General features: G+C 43.4%; 1 protein-coding gene across 3 annotated transcripts in view; it reads left to right on the top strand.

Moving 5' to 3' along the window:
• Positions 1-17,720, top strand: part of LOC115169374 (far upstream element-binding protein 3) — an 87,597-nt gene extending 69,877 nt beyond the window's left edge. The window contains exons 16-18 of one of the 3 annotated variants that reach the window (XM_029724935.1): positions 2,436-2,504; positions 2,902-3,023; positions 16,021-17,720. In XM_029724935.1, the coding sequence (XP_029580795.1) occupies positions 2,436-2,504; positions 2,902-3,023; positions 16,021-16,029 (200 nt within the window). In that variant the 3' untranslated portion in view covers positions 16,030-17,720. The remainder of the gene's footprint in view (positions 1-2,435; positions 2,505-2,901; positions 3,024-16,020) is intronic. The other 2 variants (XM_029724936.1, XM_029724937.1) reach the window with 2 other exon arrangements.
• Positions 17,721-18,088: the final 368 nt, after the last annotated feature.

Genomic DNA, 18,088 nt, shown 5'->3' with positions numbered 1-18,088 from the left:
GCCCTTACCGTGAAATGCTTACTTACAAGCCCTTTAACCAACAATGCCGTTCAAGAAAGAGTTAAGAAAATATTTACTAAATAAACTAAAGTAAAAAATTATAAAAATTAACTCAATAAAATAACAATAACGAGGCTGTATACACGGGGTACCGGTACCGAGTCAATGTGCGGGGTACAGGTTAGTCGAGGTAATTTGTACATGAAGGTATGGATAAAGTGACTGCATAGAGAATAGACAGCTTGTAGCAGAAGTATAAAAACAAATAGGGGGTGTCAATTTAAATAGTCCGGGTGGCCATTTGATTAATTGTTCAGCAGTCTTATGGCTTGGGGTAGAATCTGTTAAGGAGCCTTTTGGTCCTAGACTTGGCGCTCCCACACCGTTTGCCATGTGGTAGCAGAGAGAGCAGTCTAGGACTTGGGTGACTGGAGACTTTTTGACAACTTTTTGGGCCTTCCTCTGACACCGCCTAGTATATAGTTCCTGGATGGCAGGAAGCTTGGCCCCAGTGATGTACTGGGCCGTACGCACTACCCTCTGTAGCGCCTTACGGTTAGATGCCGAGCAGTTGCCATACCAGGGAGTGATGCAACCAGTCAGAATGCTCTCGATGGTGCAGCTGTAGAACTTTTTGAGGATCTGGGGACCCATGCCAAATAATTTCAGTCTCCTGAGGCTGAAAATGTGTTGTCGGTGCCCTCTTCAACACTGTCTTGATGTGTTTGGACCATGACAGTTTGTTGGTGATGGGACACCAAGGAACTTAACTCTCGACCCGCTCCACTACAGCCCCGTTGATGTTATGGGGGCCTGTTTGGCCTGCCTTTTTCTGTAGTCCACGATCAGCTCCTTTGTCTTGCTCACATTGTGGGAGAGGTGGTTGCCCTGGCGTCTCTGACCTCCTCCCTATAGGCTGTCTCATTGTTGTCGGTGATCAGGCCTACCACTGTTGTGTCATCAGCAAACTTAATGATGGTGTTGCAGTCGTGGGTGAACAGGGAGTACAGGAGGGGACTAAGTTGTTGCATATCTTTACCACCTTGGGGGCTGCCCATCAGGGTCGTTAGCTTAGTGATGAGCTTTGTGTGAAATATGGTGTTGGAACGCTGAGCTGTAGTCAATGAACAGCATTCTCACATAGGTGTTCCTTTTGTTCGGGTGGGAAAGGGCAGTGTGGAGTGCGATTGATTGCGTCGTCTGTGGATCTGTTGGGGCGGTATGCGAATTGGAGTGGGTCTAGGGTTTCCGGGATGATGATGATGATGTGAGCCATGACCAGCCTTTCAAAGCAGTTCATGGCTAACGACGTGAGCGCTACGGGGTGGTAATCATTTAGGCAGGTTACCTTCGCTTCCTTGGGCACAGGGACTATAGTGGTCTGCTTGAAACGTAGGTATAGGAGAGGTTGAAAATGTCAGTGAAGACACTTGCCAGTTTGTCCGCACATGCTTTCAGTACTCGTCCTGGTAATCCGTCTAGCCCTGCGGCTTTGTGAATGTTGACTTGTTTAAAGGTCTGCTCACGTTGGCTGCCAAGAGCGTTGTCACACAGTCATCCGGAACAGCTGGTGCTCTCATGCATGCTTCAGTGATGCTTGCCTCGAAGCGAGCATAAAAGGCATTTAGCTTGTCTGGTAGGCTTGCCTCACTGGGCAGCTCGTGGCTGGGTTTCCCTTTTGTAATACGTATTAGTTTTCCATCCCTGCTACATCTGACCAGCGATAGTTCTTAATCCTGTATTGACACTTTGCCTGTTTGACCACAGCTACAAAATCATAAATCCTACCTATTTCTAATATTTATCTTCTTAAAATCTGATTTTAAACCTAACCATGGTGCTAACCTTAAATCAAGACCAAAAAGCAATGTTAATGAATCTTTACAATATAGCCAATTTTGACTTTGTGGCTGTGGTAACTAGTGGAAACTGGAGGACAATGAGAGACCCCTCGAGTAAACTATAGTAAACTATAGAAACAGATGTTGCACGCGGCCGAGGGGTGTTTCAAAATATCGCACACAGCCTCTTGCGATATGGACATTGTATGTGTCAATATTGCAATTTCGATGTGAATTGGATTAATCATGCAGCCCTAGAATGAACCAGGTCTAGTAGGTACACATTCGTGTTCATCCACTCCTCTTTTGCTTGTAAGCCAATTGAAAGGGGTAGTCTACTATGGCTTGAACCAATTTCGTTGGCGAAACAGACATGTTCTACAAATAACACAAAAAAATTGTCAGGAAATTGTCAGAAGGGCTTCTGAGGAAAATTAAAACATAAGTTTACTACTATTCACCGAATCAAGTGACTTCTGACAGGTTTGGGCCAAATGCTGTATAGCAAGAACATATCCCCAAATGTTAGAGCCCATCTTAAATACACTGGTATTTGTCATATGTTTAATAGAATGTTGTATTATTTGGGTACAGGTCACAATGGACCCCAAGCAGGCCAGATGGACTACTCTAAAGCATGGGAGCAGTATTATAAAAAGCTAGGCAAGTGCTCGTGAGACCGTACAAACCTTGTCTTACCCATATGACTTTTCGAACAAATGCATTATTGAGTTTTGTTTTTCAGTAACTTTGCTTTATTGTGACAATTTAGTGCAACTGGTTCAGCATTTAGTGCAGTATATCCCCAGTAGTAGACATTGCAGATGATTATGATTATCCATGTCCACCTTAATGGCCCTTTCTGTGATTGCAGGCCAAATAACCCATGCTCAGATTATTGTCCATGACTACAGCAAAGCATGGGAGGATTAATATAAGAAATTGTAGGCTCATTCATTTTGTCAGTTGTCTTTAGACATAGTCAAGGTTACAAATAGGATTGTGATAGCGTTATTTGATGCTGTTTTCTCACAATGTCTTTACGCTTGTGCCCTAAAAGGTCAGACATCTCAGCAGCAGAGCTCGCTCCCAGAATACAGCGCGGCTGTGGCAGAGTATTACAGGCAGCAGGGAGCATACCTTTGGCCGGGTGCACAGGCAACCCAGGGCCCAGGTCTTCAGGTAATGTACAACACAGCCAAACTTATACTCACAATGGCTTTAAACAGCTCTCTAAGCAGTGGTCTTTGCCTCTAGACAGCTCTGTCTGCCCCTAAAAAACGTTTCTCTAAACATGACCTAAACAGCTTTTTGTCTCTAAACAGCATTGTAAACTCAACAAAAAAGAAACGTCCTCTCACTGTCAACTGCGTTTATTTTCAGCAAACTTAACATGTGTAAATATTTGTATGAACATAAGATTCAACAACTGAGACATGAACTGAACAAGTTCCACAGACATGTGACAAACAGAAATGGAATAATGTGTCCCTGAACAAAGGGGGGGTCAGAATCAAAAATAACAGTCACTATCTGGTGTGGCCACCAGCTGCGTTAAGTACTGCAGTGCATCTCCTCATGGACTGCACCAGATTTGCCAGTTCTTGCTGTGAAATGTTACCCCACTCTTCCACCAAGGCAGTTGCAAGTTCCCGGACATTTCTGGGGGGAATTGCCCTAGCCCTCAACCTCCGATACAACAGGTCCCAGACGTGCTCAATGGGATTGAGATCCGGGCTCTTCGCTGGCCATGGCAGAACACTGACATTCCTGTCTTTGCAGGAAATCACGCACAGAACGAGCAGTATGGCTGGTGGCATTGTCATGCTGGAGGGTCATGTCAGGATGAGCCTGCAGGAAGGGTACCACATGAGGGAGGAGGATGTCTTCCCTGTAACGCACAGTGTTGAGATTGCCTGCAATGACAACAAGCTCAGTCCAATGATGCCCCTCCACCTCCAAATCGATCCCGCTCCAGAGTACAGGCCTCGGTGTAACGCTCATTCCATCGATGATAAACGCGACTCCGACCATCACCCCGTGAGACAAAACCGCAATTCCTCAGTGAAGAGCACGTTTTGCCAGTCCTGTCTGGTCCAGCGACGGTGGGTTTGTACCCATAGGCAACGTTGTTGCCGGTGATGTCTGGTGAGGACCTGCCTTACAACAGCCCTTCAAGCCCTCAGTCCAGCCTCTCTCAGCCTATTGCGAATAGTCTGAGCACTGATGGAGGGATTGTGCGTTCCTGGTGTAACTTGGGCAGTTGTTGCCATCCTGTACCTGTCCCGCAGGTGTGATGTTCGGGTGTACCGATCCTGTACAGGTGTTGTTACACGTGGTCTGCTACTACGAGGACGATCAGCTGTCCATCCTGTCTCCTTGTAGCGCTGTCTTAGGCGTCTCACAGTACGGACGTTGCAATTTATTGCCCTGGCCACATCTGCAGTCCTCATGCCTCCTTGCAGCATGCCTAAGGCACATTCACACAGATGAGCAGGGACCCTGGGCATCTTTCTTTTGCTGTTTTTCAGGGTCAGTAGAAGGCCTCTTTAGTGTCCTAAGTTTTCATAACTGTGACCTTAATTGCCTACCGTCTGTAAGCTGTTGGTGTCTTAACGACCGTTCCACAGTGGCATGTTCATTAATTGTTTATGGTTCCTTGAACAAGCATGGGAAACAGTGTTTAAACCCTTTAAAATGAAGATCTGTGAAGTTATTTGGATTTTTACCAATTATCTTTGAAAGACAGGGTCTTGAAAAAAGGACGTTTCTTTTTTTGCTGAGTTTATTTGTCTCTCTCAACAGCTCTGTTTCTGTCTCTAAACCGCTCTGTCTTTGCCTCTAAACAGCTCGGTCTCTCGCTTCTCGTTCTCTAAACAGATTTTCTGCTTTTAAACAGCTATGCTTCTAAACCGCTCTGTCTCTGCCTCAGTCTTTAAATATCTCTGTTTCTACCCCAAAACAGTGTACTGCCTCTCAACACAGCACTGTCTCTGCCTCTCAACACAGCACTGTCTCTGCCTCTCAACACAGCACTGTCTCTCAACACAGCACTGTCTCTGCCTCTCAACACAGCACTGTCTCTAAACAGCTCTGCCTTTAAATATACAGTGCCTTCAGAAAGTATTCATACCCCTGGACTTATTACACATTTTGTTGTGTTACAGCCTGAATTCAAAATGGAGTTAATTGACTACACACAATACCTCATAATGACAGTGAAAACCTGTTTTTAGACATTTTAGCACATTTATTGAAAAGGAATTATCTAATTTACATAACCCTGAATGTAGCAGCACCTTTAGCGGTGATTACAGCTTTGCGTCGTCTTTGGTATGTCTCTATCAGCTTTTCACATCTGGATTTGGGGATTTTGTCCCATTCTTTCTTGCAGATTTTCTCAAACTCTTAAGTTAGATGGGGAGCGGCGGTGAACAGCTTCAATGGTATTCAAGTCTGTGCTTTGGCAGGGCCACTCAAGGACTTTCACATTATTGTTCTAATGCCATTCCAGCGTTGCTTTGGCTGTATGCTTGGGGTCATTGTCCTTTTGGAACGTACATCTTTGCCCCAGTCTAAGGTCGTTTGCACTCTGTAACAGGTTCTCATCAAGGATTTCCCTGTATTTGGCTCCATTCATTGTTCCCTCTATCCTTACCAGTCTTCAAGTCCCTGCCGTTGAAAAGCATCCCCATAGAATGATGCTGCCAGCACTATGCTTCATGGTAGGGATAGTGTTAAGAGGGTGATAGGCTGTGCCTGGTTTTCTCCAGACATAGTGCTTTGCATTCAGGACAAAGAGTTACATTTTTGTCCCCACGTGTCTTTTTGCAAACTCCAGACGTACTGTCGTGTCTTTTTCTCAGGAGTGGCATCCATCTGGCCACTCTCCCATAAAGCTCAGATTGGTGAAGTGCTCTAGAGACTGTTGTCCTTCTTGCAAGTTCTCCCATCTCATACAATGAACTCTGTTGTTCTGTCAGTGCTGTCGTGACTTGACTTATATTAATCTGATGATTTATTTAATAAACTAACTACATTTAATTGTTACCCGATTTAAAAAATATATAATAATTACGACCTTTTTTGAAATGTTATTAATCATGTAACAATTAACTCATTAGGAATTTGGGGCACCACGGAAGAAGTGGTTTAACGAGTTACCATCTCCCGAATTCAACTCTAGAAGATAAGTTATATATCGATAAGTCACTTATTAATCATTACCTCATGTAAGTCTCATTTTGAACTATCGTAACCTTGCATCTGCAAGAACCCCAGCTTTACTGATCATTGCGTACCATACAAATTGGTTTAATTATTTATCTACTAGCTAACTAAATAAGACCGAATACACACTTACATGAGACAAAGTGGACTGACAAGATATGATGGCTTGTTACAACATAACGTTAGATGGAGAGGGGGAAGAGAGAGGGAGACAAAGTGATACATTCTAGGACTGTCCTCACATTAATCATATACCTTGCACACGAACTGCTGCCCGTTCGGAATATGAAGTAATGAATGTATTTACGCGTTGAATGCCGTTTGCCGTTTCTTTGTCGAAGTGAGCCCTCCTTCGGAAGAGTGTTGGTTTGGTGAGCTTTTCCTTGTACCTTGTACCTGCTCTGATTGTCCTTAGTTGTTTGTGGCTTCAATGGGCTGTTTCTTAAGAACAGCTACTTAGCCGAACCCGTGATTGTCTTAGAGGGGAGTTTCCTTCTCCTCTTCCTCGGGTAGATGGTCAAAGTTCCAAACTTTATACGCCCAGCTATAGACTGGCGGTGTCCTGGTCTGATAAGTTCATTTTCTTCACCTCGTGACGAGAGTTTGAGTTTCTAACCATTTCAACGTGTGGACCACGGTCTCAGTCTCTTTGGTCTGATATGTTAATTCTTAGCCAGTCCTTTTAAGCATTCTGGTCGAAAAAGGCGGTTCCATCACACTGACACACTCTTCTGACTTCACTCGAGGCGTGGCTTGTTATTGTGCAAGGTATTCTCAAAAACAATTATCTTATTAGATGGAGACTTCATACCTGAAGTGTAAATACTTTTCAAGTTACAGTATTTCCTTCATAACCTTACTAATGTCATCACAAAATGAAAACAATGACATGATTATTCTTTAGGTCCCCACTTATCATTACCCACGTTCTTGATGATAGAATTATTGTTCCACTATCCACGTTAGTTTTTTGCGGGCCAAGTCTGTGAACAAAGAGATTCCTTTGGTTGATCAAATCAAATTCTATTGGTCACATACACGTGGTTAGCAGATGTTAATGCGAGTGTAGCGAAATGCTCGTGTTTCTAGTTCCAACAGTGCACTAATATCTAACAAATAATCTTAACAATTCCCAAACAACTACCTAATACACACAAATCTAAAGGGGTGAATGAGAATATGTACATATGGATGAGCGATGGCCGTGCGGCATAGGGAAGGTGCAGTAGATACAGTATATACATGTGATGTAAGATATGTAAACATTATTAAAGTGGCGTTGTTTAAAGTGACTAGTGATTGTGTCTCAATGTGGGCAGCAGCCTCTCTGAGTTAGTGATTGCTGTTTAGCAGTCTGATAGCCTTGAGATAGAAGCTGTTTCTCAATCTCTTGGTCCCAGCTTTGATGCACCTGTCCTGACCTCGCCTTCTGGATGATAGAGGTGTGAACAGGCAGTGGCTCGGGTGGTTGTTGTCCTTGAGGATCTTTTTTGGCCTTCCTGTGACTTCGGGTGCTGTAGGTGTCATGGAGGGCAGGTAGTTTGCCCCCGGTGATGCGTTGTGCAGACCGCACCACCCTCTGGAGAGCCTTGCGGTTTATGGGGGTGCAGTTGCCGTACCAGGCTGTGATACAGCCGACAGGATGCTCTCGATTGTGCATCTGTAAAAGTTTGTCAGGGTTTTGGGTGACGAGCCACATTTCTTCTGCATCCTGAGGTTCAAGAGACGCTGTTGCACCACCTTCACCACACTGTCTGTGTGGGTGGACCATTTCAGTTTGTCTATGATGTGTGCGCCCAGGAACTTAAAATGTTCCTCCTTCTCCACTGCTGACCCTTCGATGTGGATAGGGGGATGCTCCCTCTGCTGTTTCCTGAAGTCCACGATCATCTCCTTTTTTTTGCTGACGTTGAGTGAGAGGTTGTTTTCCTGACACCACACTCCGAGGGCCCTCACCTCCTCCCTGTAGGCTGTCTCGTCATTGTTGGTTATCAAGCCCACTACTGTTGTGTTGTCTGCAAACTTTGGCGGTGGGTCAGTCATGGTGTGGGGTGGCATTTCTTTGGGGGGCCGCACAGCCCTCCATGTGCTCGCCAGAGGTAGCCTGACTGCCATTAGGTACCGAGATGAGATCCTCAGACCCCTTGTGAGACCATATGCTGGTGCGGTTGGCCCTGGGTTCCTCCTAATGCAAGACAATGCTAGACCTCATGTGGCTGGAATGTGTCAGCAGTTCCTGCAAGAGGAAGGCATTGATGCTATGGACTGGCCCGCTCGTTCCCCAGACCTGAATCCAATTGAGCACAACTGGGACATGTCTCGCTCCATCCACCAACGCCACGTTGCACCACAGACTGTCCAGGAGTTGGCGGATGCTTTAGTCCAGGTCTGGGAGGAGATCCCTCAGGAGACCATCCGCCACCTCATCAGGAGCATGCCCAGGCGTTGTAGGGAGGTCATACAGGCACGTGGAGGCCACACACACTACTGAGACTCATTTTGACTTGTTTTAAGGACATTACATCAAAGCTGGATCAGCCTGTAGTGTGGTTTTCCACATAAATTTTGAGTGTGACTCCAAATCCAGACCTCCATGGGTTGATCAATTGGATTTCCATTGATTATTTTTGTGTGATTTTGTTGTCAACACATTCAACTATGTAAAGAAAAAAGTATTTAATAAGATTATTTCTTTCATTCAGATCTAGGATGTGTTGTTTAAGTGTTCCCTTTATTTTTTTGAGCAGTATATATTTTTGGAACTGTAAAACATTTCATCCTATAGCTTATTCTCCATTTTCTTTTTAAATAGTGAGCCAACATGTTTTCAGCACCTATTTCCTTGACTGATCAAAACTTGTTTTCTCATACCCTCTCTGCAGCAGACATATAGTGAACATTATATTTGGAACATCAATTCTCAAAATCGCAGTATTGAATCGCAAAACAAATAGAATTGTGAGAATCGCAATTGTGAGAATCGCAATTGAGAGAGGGCCTGGTTATTTGTCCACCTTTGCCAAGCTGATCTGACCCGTTGTGATCCTCACGTGTAGTCATGACAGCGCTCATTTGGTTCCTGGTCACCTCCCTGACCAAGATCCTCCTTGTCCAGCTGCTCAGTTTGGTCGGAGACCAGTTCAAGGCAGAGTTTGGGTAGTTCCATATTTTTTTCTTATCCCAATTATAGACACCACTGTGCTCTTGGGAACTTACAATATTCTAAAAATAGTTTTATACCCTTCCCCAGATACAATGTAAATATTCCAGGTGGCCATTTGATTAGTTTAGTTGTTCATTTGTCTTATGGCTTGGGGGTAGACGCAATTTAGGAGCTTTTTGGTTCTAGACATGGCGCTCCGGTTCCGCGTGCTGTGCGGTAGCAGAGAGAACAGTCTATGACTTGGATGACTGGAGTCTTTGACAATTTTTAGGGGCTTCCTCTGACACCGCCTAGTTATAAAGGTTCTGGATGTCAGGAAGCTTGGCCCCAGTGATGTACTGGGCCGTATGCACTACCCTCTGCAGCGCTTTACAGTCAGATACCGAGCAATACCAGGTGGTGATGCAACCGGTCAGGATGCTGTCGATAGTGCAGCTGTAGAACTTTTTGAGGATCTGGGGAGCCATGCCAAATCTTTTCAGTCTCCTGAGGGGTAAAATGTGTTGCTGTGCCCTCTTCACGACTGTCTTGGTGTGTTTGGACCATGATAGTTTGTTGATGATGTGGACACCAAGGAACTTGCAACTCTCGACCCGCTCCAATTCAGTCCCGTCAATGTTTTTTTATGTATCTAGGCAAGTCAGTTAAGAACAAATTGTTATTTACATTGATGGCCAAACCCGGACAATGCTGGGCCAATTGTGCGCAGCCCTATGGGACTCCCAATCACGGCCGGATGTGATACAGCGTGGATTCGAACCAGAGACGGTTGTGAAGCCTCTTGCACTGAGATGCAGTGCCTTAGACTGCTGCACCACTCGGGAGCCCTGTTAATGGGGGCCTGTTCAGCCCTCCTTTTCATGTGGTCCACAATCAGCTCCTTTGTCTTGCTCACATTGAGAGGTTGTTGTCCTGGCACCACACTGCCAGGTCTCTCTTATCATTGTCGGTGATCAGGCCTACCACTGTTATTTCGTCAGCAAACTTAATGATGGTGTTGGAGTTGTGCTTGGTCACGCAGTCATGGGTGAACAGGGAGTACAGGAGAGGACTAAGCATGCACCCCTGAGGGGCCCCAGTGTTGGGAATCAATGTGGCAGATGTGTTGTTGCCTAACCTTACCACCTGGGGGCGGCCTGTCAGGAAGTCCAAGATCCAGTTGCCGAGGGAGGTGTTTAGTCTCTGGGTCCTAAGCTTAGTCATGAGCTTTGTGGGCGCTATGGTGTTGAACGCTGAGTGGTAGTCAATGAACAGCATTCTCACATCGGTGTTTCTTTTGTCCAGTTGGGAAGGGGCCATGTGGAGTGCGATTGAGATGGCGTCATCTGTGGATCTGTTGGGGTGGTATGCGAATTGGAGTGGGTCTAGGGTTTCTGGCATGATGGTGATGTGAGCTATGACCAGCCTTCCAAAGCACTTCATGGCTACCGATGTGAGTGTTACGGGGTGGTAATCATTTAGGCAGGTTACCTTCGTTTTCTTGGCAACAGGGACTATGGTGGTCTGTTTGAAACATGTAGGTATTACAGACTCGGTCAGGGAGAAGTTAAAAATGTCAGTGAAGACATTAGCCAGTTGATCTGCGCATGCTTTGACTACATGTCCTGGTAATCCGTCTTGCCCGTGGTTTTGTGATTGTTGGCCTGTTTAAAGGTCTTGCTCACATCGGCTACGGAGAGCTTGATCACACAGTCGTCCGGAACAGCTGGTGCTCTCATGCATGCTTCAGTGTTGCTTGCCTCAAAGCTGGATATCATAAGGTGAATGCACCAATTTGTAAGTCGCTCTGGATAAGAGTGTCTGCTAAATGATTTAAATGTAAATGTTAAATGAGTATAACATGCATTTAGCTTGTCTGGAACGCTCGCATCACTGGGCAGCTTGTGGCTGGGTTTCTCTTTGTAGTCCGTAATAGTTTTCAAGCCCCACCTCATCCGATGAACGTCAGAGCCGGTGTAGTAGGATTCAATCTTAGTCCTGTATTGACGCTTTGCCTGTTTGATGGTTCGTCTGAGGGCATAACGGGATTTCTTATTAGCGTCCGGATTAATGTCTCGCTCCTTGAAAGCGGCAGCTCTAGCCTTTATCTAGGTGTGGATGTTGCCTGTAATCCATGGCTTCTGGTTGGGAAATCTACGTACTGTCACTGTGGGGATGACGTCGTCGATGCATTTATTGATGTAGGCAGTGACTGAGGTGGTATACTCCTCAATGCCATTGGATGAATCCCGGAACATTTTCCAGTCTGTGTTAGCAAAACAGTCCTGTAGCGTAGCATCCGAGTCATCTGACCACTTCCGTATTGAGCGAGTCACTGGTACTTCCTGCTTTAGTTTTTACTTGTAAGCAGGAATCAGGAGGATAGAATTAAAGTCAGATTTGCCAAATGGAGGGTGAGGGAGAGCTTTGTATGCTTCTCTGTGTGTGGAGTAAAGGTGGTCTAGAGTTGAATTTCTTCATCTGGTTGCACATGTGACATGCTGGTAGAAATTTGGTTAAACAGATTTAAGTTTGCCTGCATTAAATTCCCCTGCCACTAGGAGCACCGCTTCTGGATGAGCATTTTCTTGTTTGCTTATGGCCTTAGACTGCACTCAACAAGCTGTATTAGTGCCAGCATCGGTTTGTGGTGGAAAGTAGACAGCTGCGAGTAATATAGATGTGACCTCTCTTGGTGGATAGTGTTGTCTACAGCTTATCATGAGCTATTCTACCACAGGCGAACAATAACTTGAGACTTTAATATTTGATATCGTGCACCAGCTGTTATTGACAAAGTCACACACCCCCGCCCTGCGAATGACGGGGATTTGGGCTTGGTCTCCGGGAAGCAGTATATCCTTCACGTCGGACTCGTTAAAGAAAAATATCTTCGTCCAGTTTGAGGTGAGTAATCGCTGTTCTGATGTCCAGAAGCTCTTTTCGGTCGTAAGAGACGGTAGAAGCAACATTATGTACAAAATGAGTTACAAACCATGCGAAACGACGAACAAATAGCACTGTTGGTTAGGAGTCCGTAAAACAGCAGCCATCCCCTCCGGCGCCATTATCTAGTGTTGGAGTCATGCGTGGCCACGCAGTCGTGGGTGAACAGGAAGGGACTAAGCACACACCACTATGGGGCCCCTGTGTTGAGGGTCAGCATGGCGGAGGTGATGTTGCCTACTCTCACCACCCTGGGGTCGACCTGTCAGGAAGTCCAGGATCCAGTTGCAGAGGGAGGTGTTCAGACCCAGAGTCGTAATCTGGTGACGAGCTTGGAGGGGACAATGGTTTTGAACGCTGATCTGTGGTCAATGAAGAGCATTCTCTTATAGGTGTTCCTCTTATCTAGGTGGGTGAGTGTGAAGAGCAATTGATATTGCGTCATCTATGGATCTGTTGGGTTGGTATGCAAATTGGAGTGTGTCTCGGATGGTGGAGTTAATGTGTGCCATAATGTGTGCCATAATCAGGTTCTCAAAGGACTTCCTGATTACAGAAATGAGTGCAACAGGGTGGTTGTGCCATAAAGCCTTAGAGTTCTTAGTGACAGGAATAATGCTGGTCATATTAAAATTTGGGGATTACAGACTGGGACAAGGAGAGGTTGAAAGTACCGTGAATATGCCTGCCAGCTTTTCTGTGCATGCTCTGAGAAAGTGCCCTGGAATACCATAGGGCCCCGCGTTCTTGCGGGTGTTGACCTGATTAAATGACTTTTTCACGTTGACCTCGGAAAGCGAGATCCTTATCTTCTGGGTCGATGACGGCCATCACACCTGGCACGATTTTGTTGAAACAAAGAACTTTCTTCTGAAACTTGTCAGTCTATTCTTGCTCTGAGAAATGAAGGCTATTCCATGCAAGAACAGGCTCTACCCAGAATAGAAAGAGGAGTGGGAGGCCCCGGTGCACAACTGAGCAAGAGGACAAGTACATTAGTGTCTAGTTTAAAAACAGACGCCTCACAAGTCCTCAAATGGCAGCTTCATTAAATAGTACCCGCAAAACACCAGTCTCAACGTCAACAGTGAAGAGGCGACTCCGGTATGCTGGCCTTCGAGGCAGAGTTCCTCTGTCCAGTGTCTGTTCTTTTGCCCATCTTAATCTTTTCTTTTTATTGGCCAGTCTGAGATATGGCTTTTTCTTTGCAACTCTGCCTAGAAGGCCAGCATCCGGGAGTCGCCTCTTCACTGTTGACGTTGAGACTGATGTTTTGCGGGTACTATTTAATGAAGCTGCCATTTGAGGACTTGTGAGGCATCTGTTTTTAAACTACCGTAAATTCCGGACTATAAGCCGCAACTTTTTTCCCACGCTTTGAACCTCGCGGCTTAAACAATGACGCGGCTAATATATGGATTTTTCCCGCTTTCAAATGTTTTTTTCCCCCCAAAAAACACATTCTGTCACGTGCTCAGTTTTTTGGCCGCATGAAGCTTTCATTAGACCAATGAAATTGCCGAACGGGTTAAGGTCAAATAACTTTTTTGTTTACTGTTTAGATTAAATCGAGCGCTCTCAAACTTCCCATCATTCTGATTACGGTAGTCATTTTGTCACCCTCATCATGGCAAAGACACGGAGAAATGCAGCTTTCAAGTTGAAGGCGATTGATCTGGCTGTTGGAAAAGGAAATGGAGCTGCTGCACGGGAGCTTGGTCTTAATGAGTCGATGATAAGACGTTGGAAACAGCAGCGTGAGGAATTGACTCAGTGCAAAAAGACAACTAAAGCTTACTGCAAATTTTTTATTTTTTGTTACAAGCCGTGTTTCGTTAAAGCCTATTTATTTTTGTTACAAGCCGTGTTTCGTTAAAGCCTGTGTAAAGTTAATTTGTTTCAATGTACCGGTAGGCACCTGCGGCTTATAGACATGTGCGGCTTATTTATGTTCAAAATAAAAAAAAAAATGTCATTCAGTGGGTGCGACTTATATTCAGGTGCGCTTAATAGTCCGGAAATTACGGTAGGTATTGCCAGCCTAATCTCGGGAGTTGATAGGCTTGAAGTCATAAACAGCGTTGTGCTTCAAGCATTGCTAAGAGCTGCTGTCAAATGCAGTAAAGTGCTGTTTGAATGAATGCTTATGAGCCTGCTGCTGCCTACCACTGCTCAGTCAGACTGCTATATCAAATATCAATCATAGACTTAATTATAATATAATATAAACACACAGAAATACGACCCTTTGGTCATAAATATGGTCTAATCCGGAAACTATAATTTCAAAAAAACAAAACGTTTATTCTTTCAGTGAAATACAGAACTGTTCCGTATTTTATCGAACGGGTGGCAATCCTAAGTCTAAATATTGCTGTTACATTGTACAACCTTCAATGTTATGTCATAATAATGTAAAATTCTGGCAAATGAATTACGGCCTTTGTTAGGAAGAAATGGTCTTCCCACAGTTCTCAATGAGCCAGGTGGCCCAAATTGCTGCATATACCCTGGCTCTGCTTGCACTGAACGCAAGAGAAGTGACACAATTTCCCTAGTTATTATTGCCTGCTAACATTATTTTATTTTAACTACATATGCAGGTTTAAAAATATTTACTTGTGTATTGATTTTAAGAAAGGCATTGATGTTTATGGTTAGGTACATTTGTGCAACGATTGTGCTTTTTTTGCAAATGCGCTTTTGTTAAATCATCACTCGTTTGGCGGAGTTGAAGTAGGCTGTGATTTGATGATAAATTAACAGGCACCGCATTGATTATATGCAATGCAGAACAAGCTAGTTAACCTAGTAATATCATCAACCATGTGTAGTTAACTAGTGATTATGTGAAGATTGTTTTTTTTATAAGATAAGTTTAATACTAGCTAGCAACTTACCTTGGCTCCTTGCAGCCGCAAGGTCCTTTTGAAGCTGCACTCGTGTAACAGGTGGTCAGCCTGCCACGCAGTCTCCTCCTGGATTGCAATGTAATCGGCCATAATCGGCTTCCAAAAATGCCGATTACCGATAGTTATGAAAACTTGAAATCGGCCCTAATTAATCAGCCATGCCGATTAATCGGTCGACCTCTAATTTTAATGGACCAAAAATTTGCTTTTCTTCCAAAACAAGGACATTTCTAGGTGACCCCAAACTTTTGAACGGTAGTGTAGGTTTTCTTGATTGTTTATGGCTTTGTACAGTTCGTTAAGTGCCAGCTTGTTATTTATCTTATCCTGAGGTGGAATGTATACAACAATCACGATAAGAGCTGAAAACTCCCTCGGGAGGTAGAAGGGTCGGCATTTGACCATCAGGTATTCCAAGACCGGTGAACAGTGGGTCGACACTTCCACCGCTTTGGAGTTAGCACAGCACTTGGAGTTGATGTGGAGGGAAACCCCTCCCCGCCTCGGATTTCCCCGACTCCACTGTCCTGTCCACCCTGTGAATGGAGAATCCATTGAGTTGGATAGCCATGGGGGTATCTTGTCCGAGAACCATGTTTCAGAAAAGCAAAGAATATTGCAGTTTCGAGAGTCCCGTTGTTAGCAAATCCACAATTGGAGGTCATCCATCTTATTGTCGAGTGACTGTACATTCGCCAGTAGAATGGAGGGAAGAGGTGGCCGGTTTTCCCTTTTGCCTTAATCTCGCCAGGACCCCCCCTTACCTCTGTAATGCCAGCGTTTCCTCTTGGGTAGCCTGAAAATTGGGTCGGAGTACTTTCTGAAGGCACTGTATATGTTAAAGCCAAGTCTTGAAAAGTTTACAGGCATGTGTGTATTGGTGTGTGCTGTTGCATGAATGAATGCATGGTAAACTACATAACATTTTCCTCTTTGTAATATCTTTCAGGAGCATTAGAATGGACGCCCATCTTATGAAGATTTTGGAATCATTGAGATGATGAAAACAGAACTATTAACAGTACTATTGAGGTTTCTAAAGTATATTTTCAACACTTTGCGGCTTACCTTTCCTTTTTGTAATGCACTAGCTATAGAATAACAAAAAATATTTAACGAAAATCTATATTTCTTTTTCTTTTTTTTTTCTTTTTTTCTTTTCTTTTTTTACCTAAAAACTGATATTTTACTGGGCAATTTGGAATACCCTCTGGTCTTGAGAATATTTTTTTTTTTTTTTGATCAAACTTGAACTTAAAATGTATCGGTGTGGCTTTGAACAAAATGCAGTATAATCTATTTTGTCCAGTTTTAGCAATAAAATGGTATTGGCTTAGCAGTCTTGAGTATTGAGTATAATGACAGTTTTGTTTTTGTGAACTATGTTTTAAGCATGTGTTTGTGCTTGTGTTGATTTGTGTTTTTACCTAGAATTTTTTTGTTGTTGAGAGATTGAAATGTAATGTATTATTGTTGGAAAAAAGGTTTTCTTTTGTACTAAATTCCTGGTATGGTGTCTAATTTCTTATTTAATCCTGTTATTCTTCTGTGTTATTGTTTTGTTTTCTGTTCAGGGAGGTGCAATATCTCATTTCGGTTTGCAGACAAATATGTTGACAAATGAGTTCTTATTCCTACATTAGAAATCTTAGGTTTAAGCCTAAGTGTAATACATGCTTGTCAAAATGATCTGTTAGAGAGTGGGGTTATTATTATGAGTTTGATTTAATCTTGTTATGTATGTATCCTTATGTACATGGGTATTTAAGTATATTTGTTGAATAAGGATTGTTTGTGTAGTTTTCACATGGATGCTCTCCCAGTTTTCTGTATTCACTGCTCAAATATGGTAAATATGTTTCGAAATTTGATGTTGCATCTCTCACCAAGTGCAAATATAAACCCAGTATGCGCTCTGTGCTCAAGACTGCTAAGCCTTTCTTTCATTCTACCTGTTAAAAATATTTGTTTTTGTATGGCAAATGTAAGTGTGTACCCCCCTAGCTTACACAATATCCCAACCAGAACACTCTGTTACTCGCTAACATGATTGTTTTTGTGTAAGCAAGAATGTATGCTATAATTTGTTACATGATTACTGTCTACTATATTTTCTAATGACAAGGCATACTGTATCCTCTGATTTTGTTTTGGAATTTTTTTCTCATATGCACAGCTAACGATGTATTTAAAAGTAGAGTCATTTTTTTGTTCCTGGGGCAGTTGATACCATTTGGGCTATTGTAAAGCACATTCCTGTTTTGAAATGTTTGCTGCCTTTTCAATGGCAAATTAGCTTAACTGCAGAGTTACCCAGAGAGCCATATCACTGGACTAACAAATTCATTGTTCTGTAGCATACAGTGTGATTTAGATACCTTAAGTGTAAAGTTTTATATGCCATAAACATGAATAGAGGCAATATATATTCTCACTAGTTTATTTCTATGCTTTCTTTACTCTTTGACTCAAAGTAATTTGCCACAATTGCTTTTGTGGTGAAAATATAGAATCTTTATTTTTGTACTGTTAAAAAGTTAACTGCACCGGTATGAAGTATAATGATTTGTCAATCTCCCTACCAGTTTTCTTTGTTGCTGTGTATCCTGCTTCAATTAAATCTAAACTCCAAGATTGAGTATGAATTTACCTGTTCTTTCAGAAGCATTATTTTTAATCTGATCCTATTGAATTGTTTCAAGATATGAAATGACATGATGTGGACAGCAAATGTAATGACTAGGTTTCTGCCAGAAAAAAAGCATAAGTGTTATGTGTTTACAAGTCTATCGTTTTTAATTTAATCCATTAGCAAAATGCAATCCCTCATTCGCTCACTCATGCATTAAAACACATTAGCAAAAGAAGTTGTAGAAGTCTGTCAAATTGCGGCCTTGCCCCAGATGATCATGTGTTTCAAAAGAAAATGTTGTATCCCAAATGCCATCCTATTCCCTACATAGTGCACTACTTTTGACCATAGGGCTCTGGTCCAAAGTAGTGCACTCAGGGCCGAC

This window comes from Salmo trutta, chromosome 31, assembly GCF_901001165.1.
Source record: "Salmo trutta chromosome 31, fSalTru1.1, whole genome shotgun sequence".
Taxonomy (NCBI): Eukaryota; Metazoa; Chordata; class Actinopteri; order Salmoniformes; family Salmonidae; genus Salmo; species Salmo trutta.
This window is presented reverse-complemented; position numbering and strand designations above follow the sequence as displayed.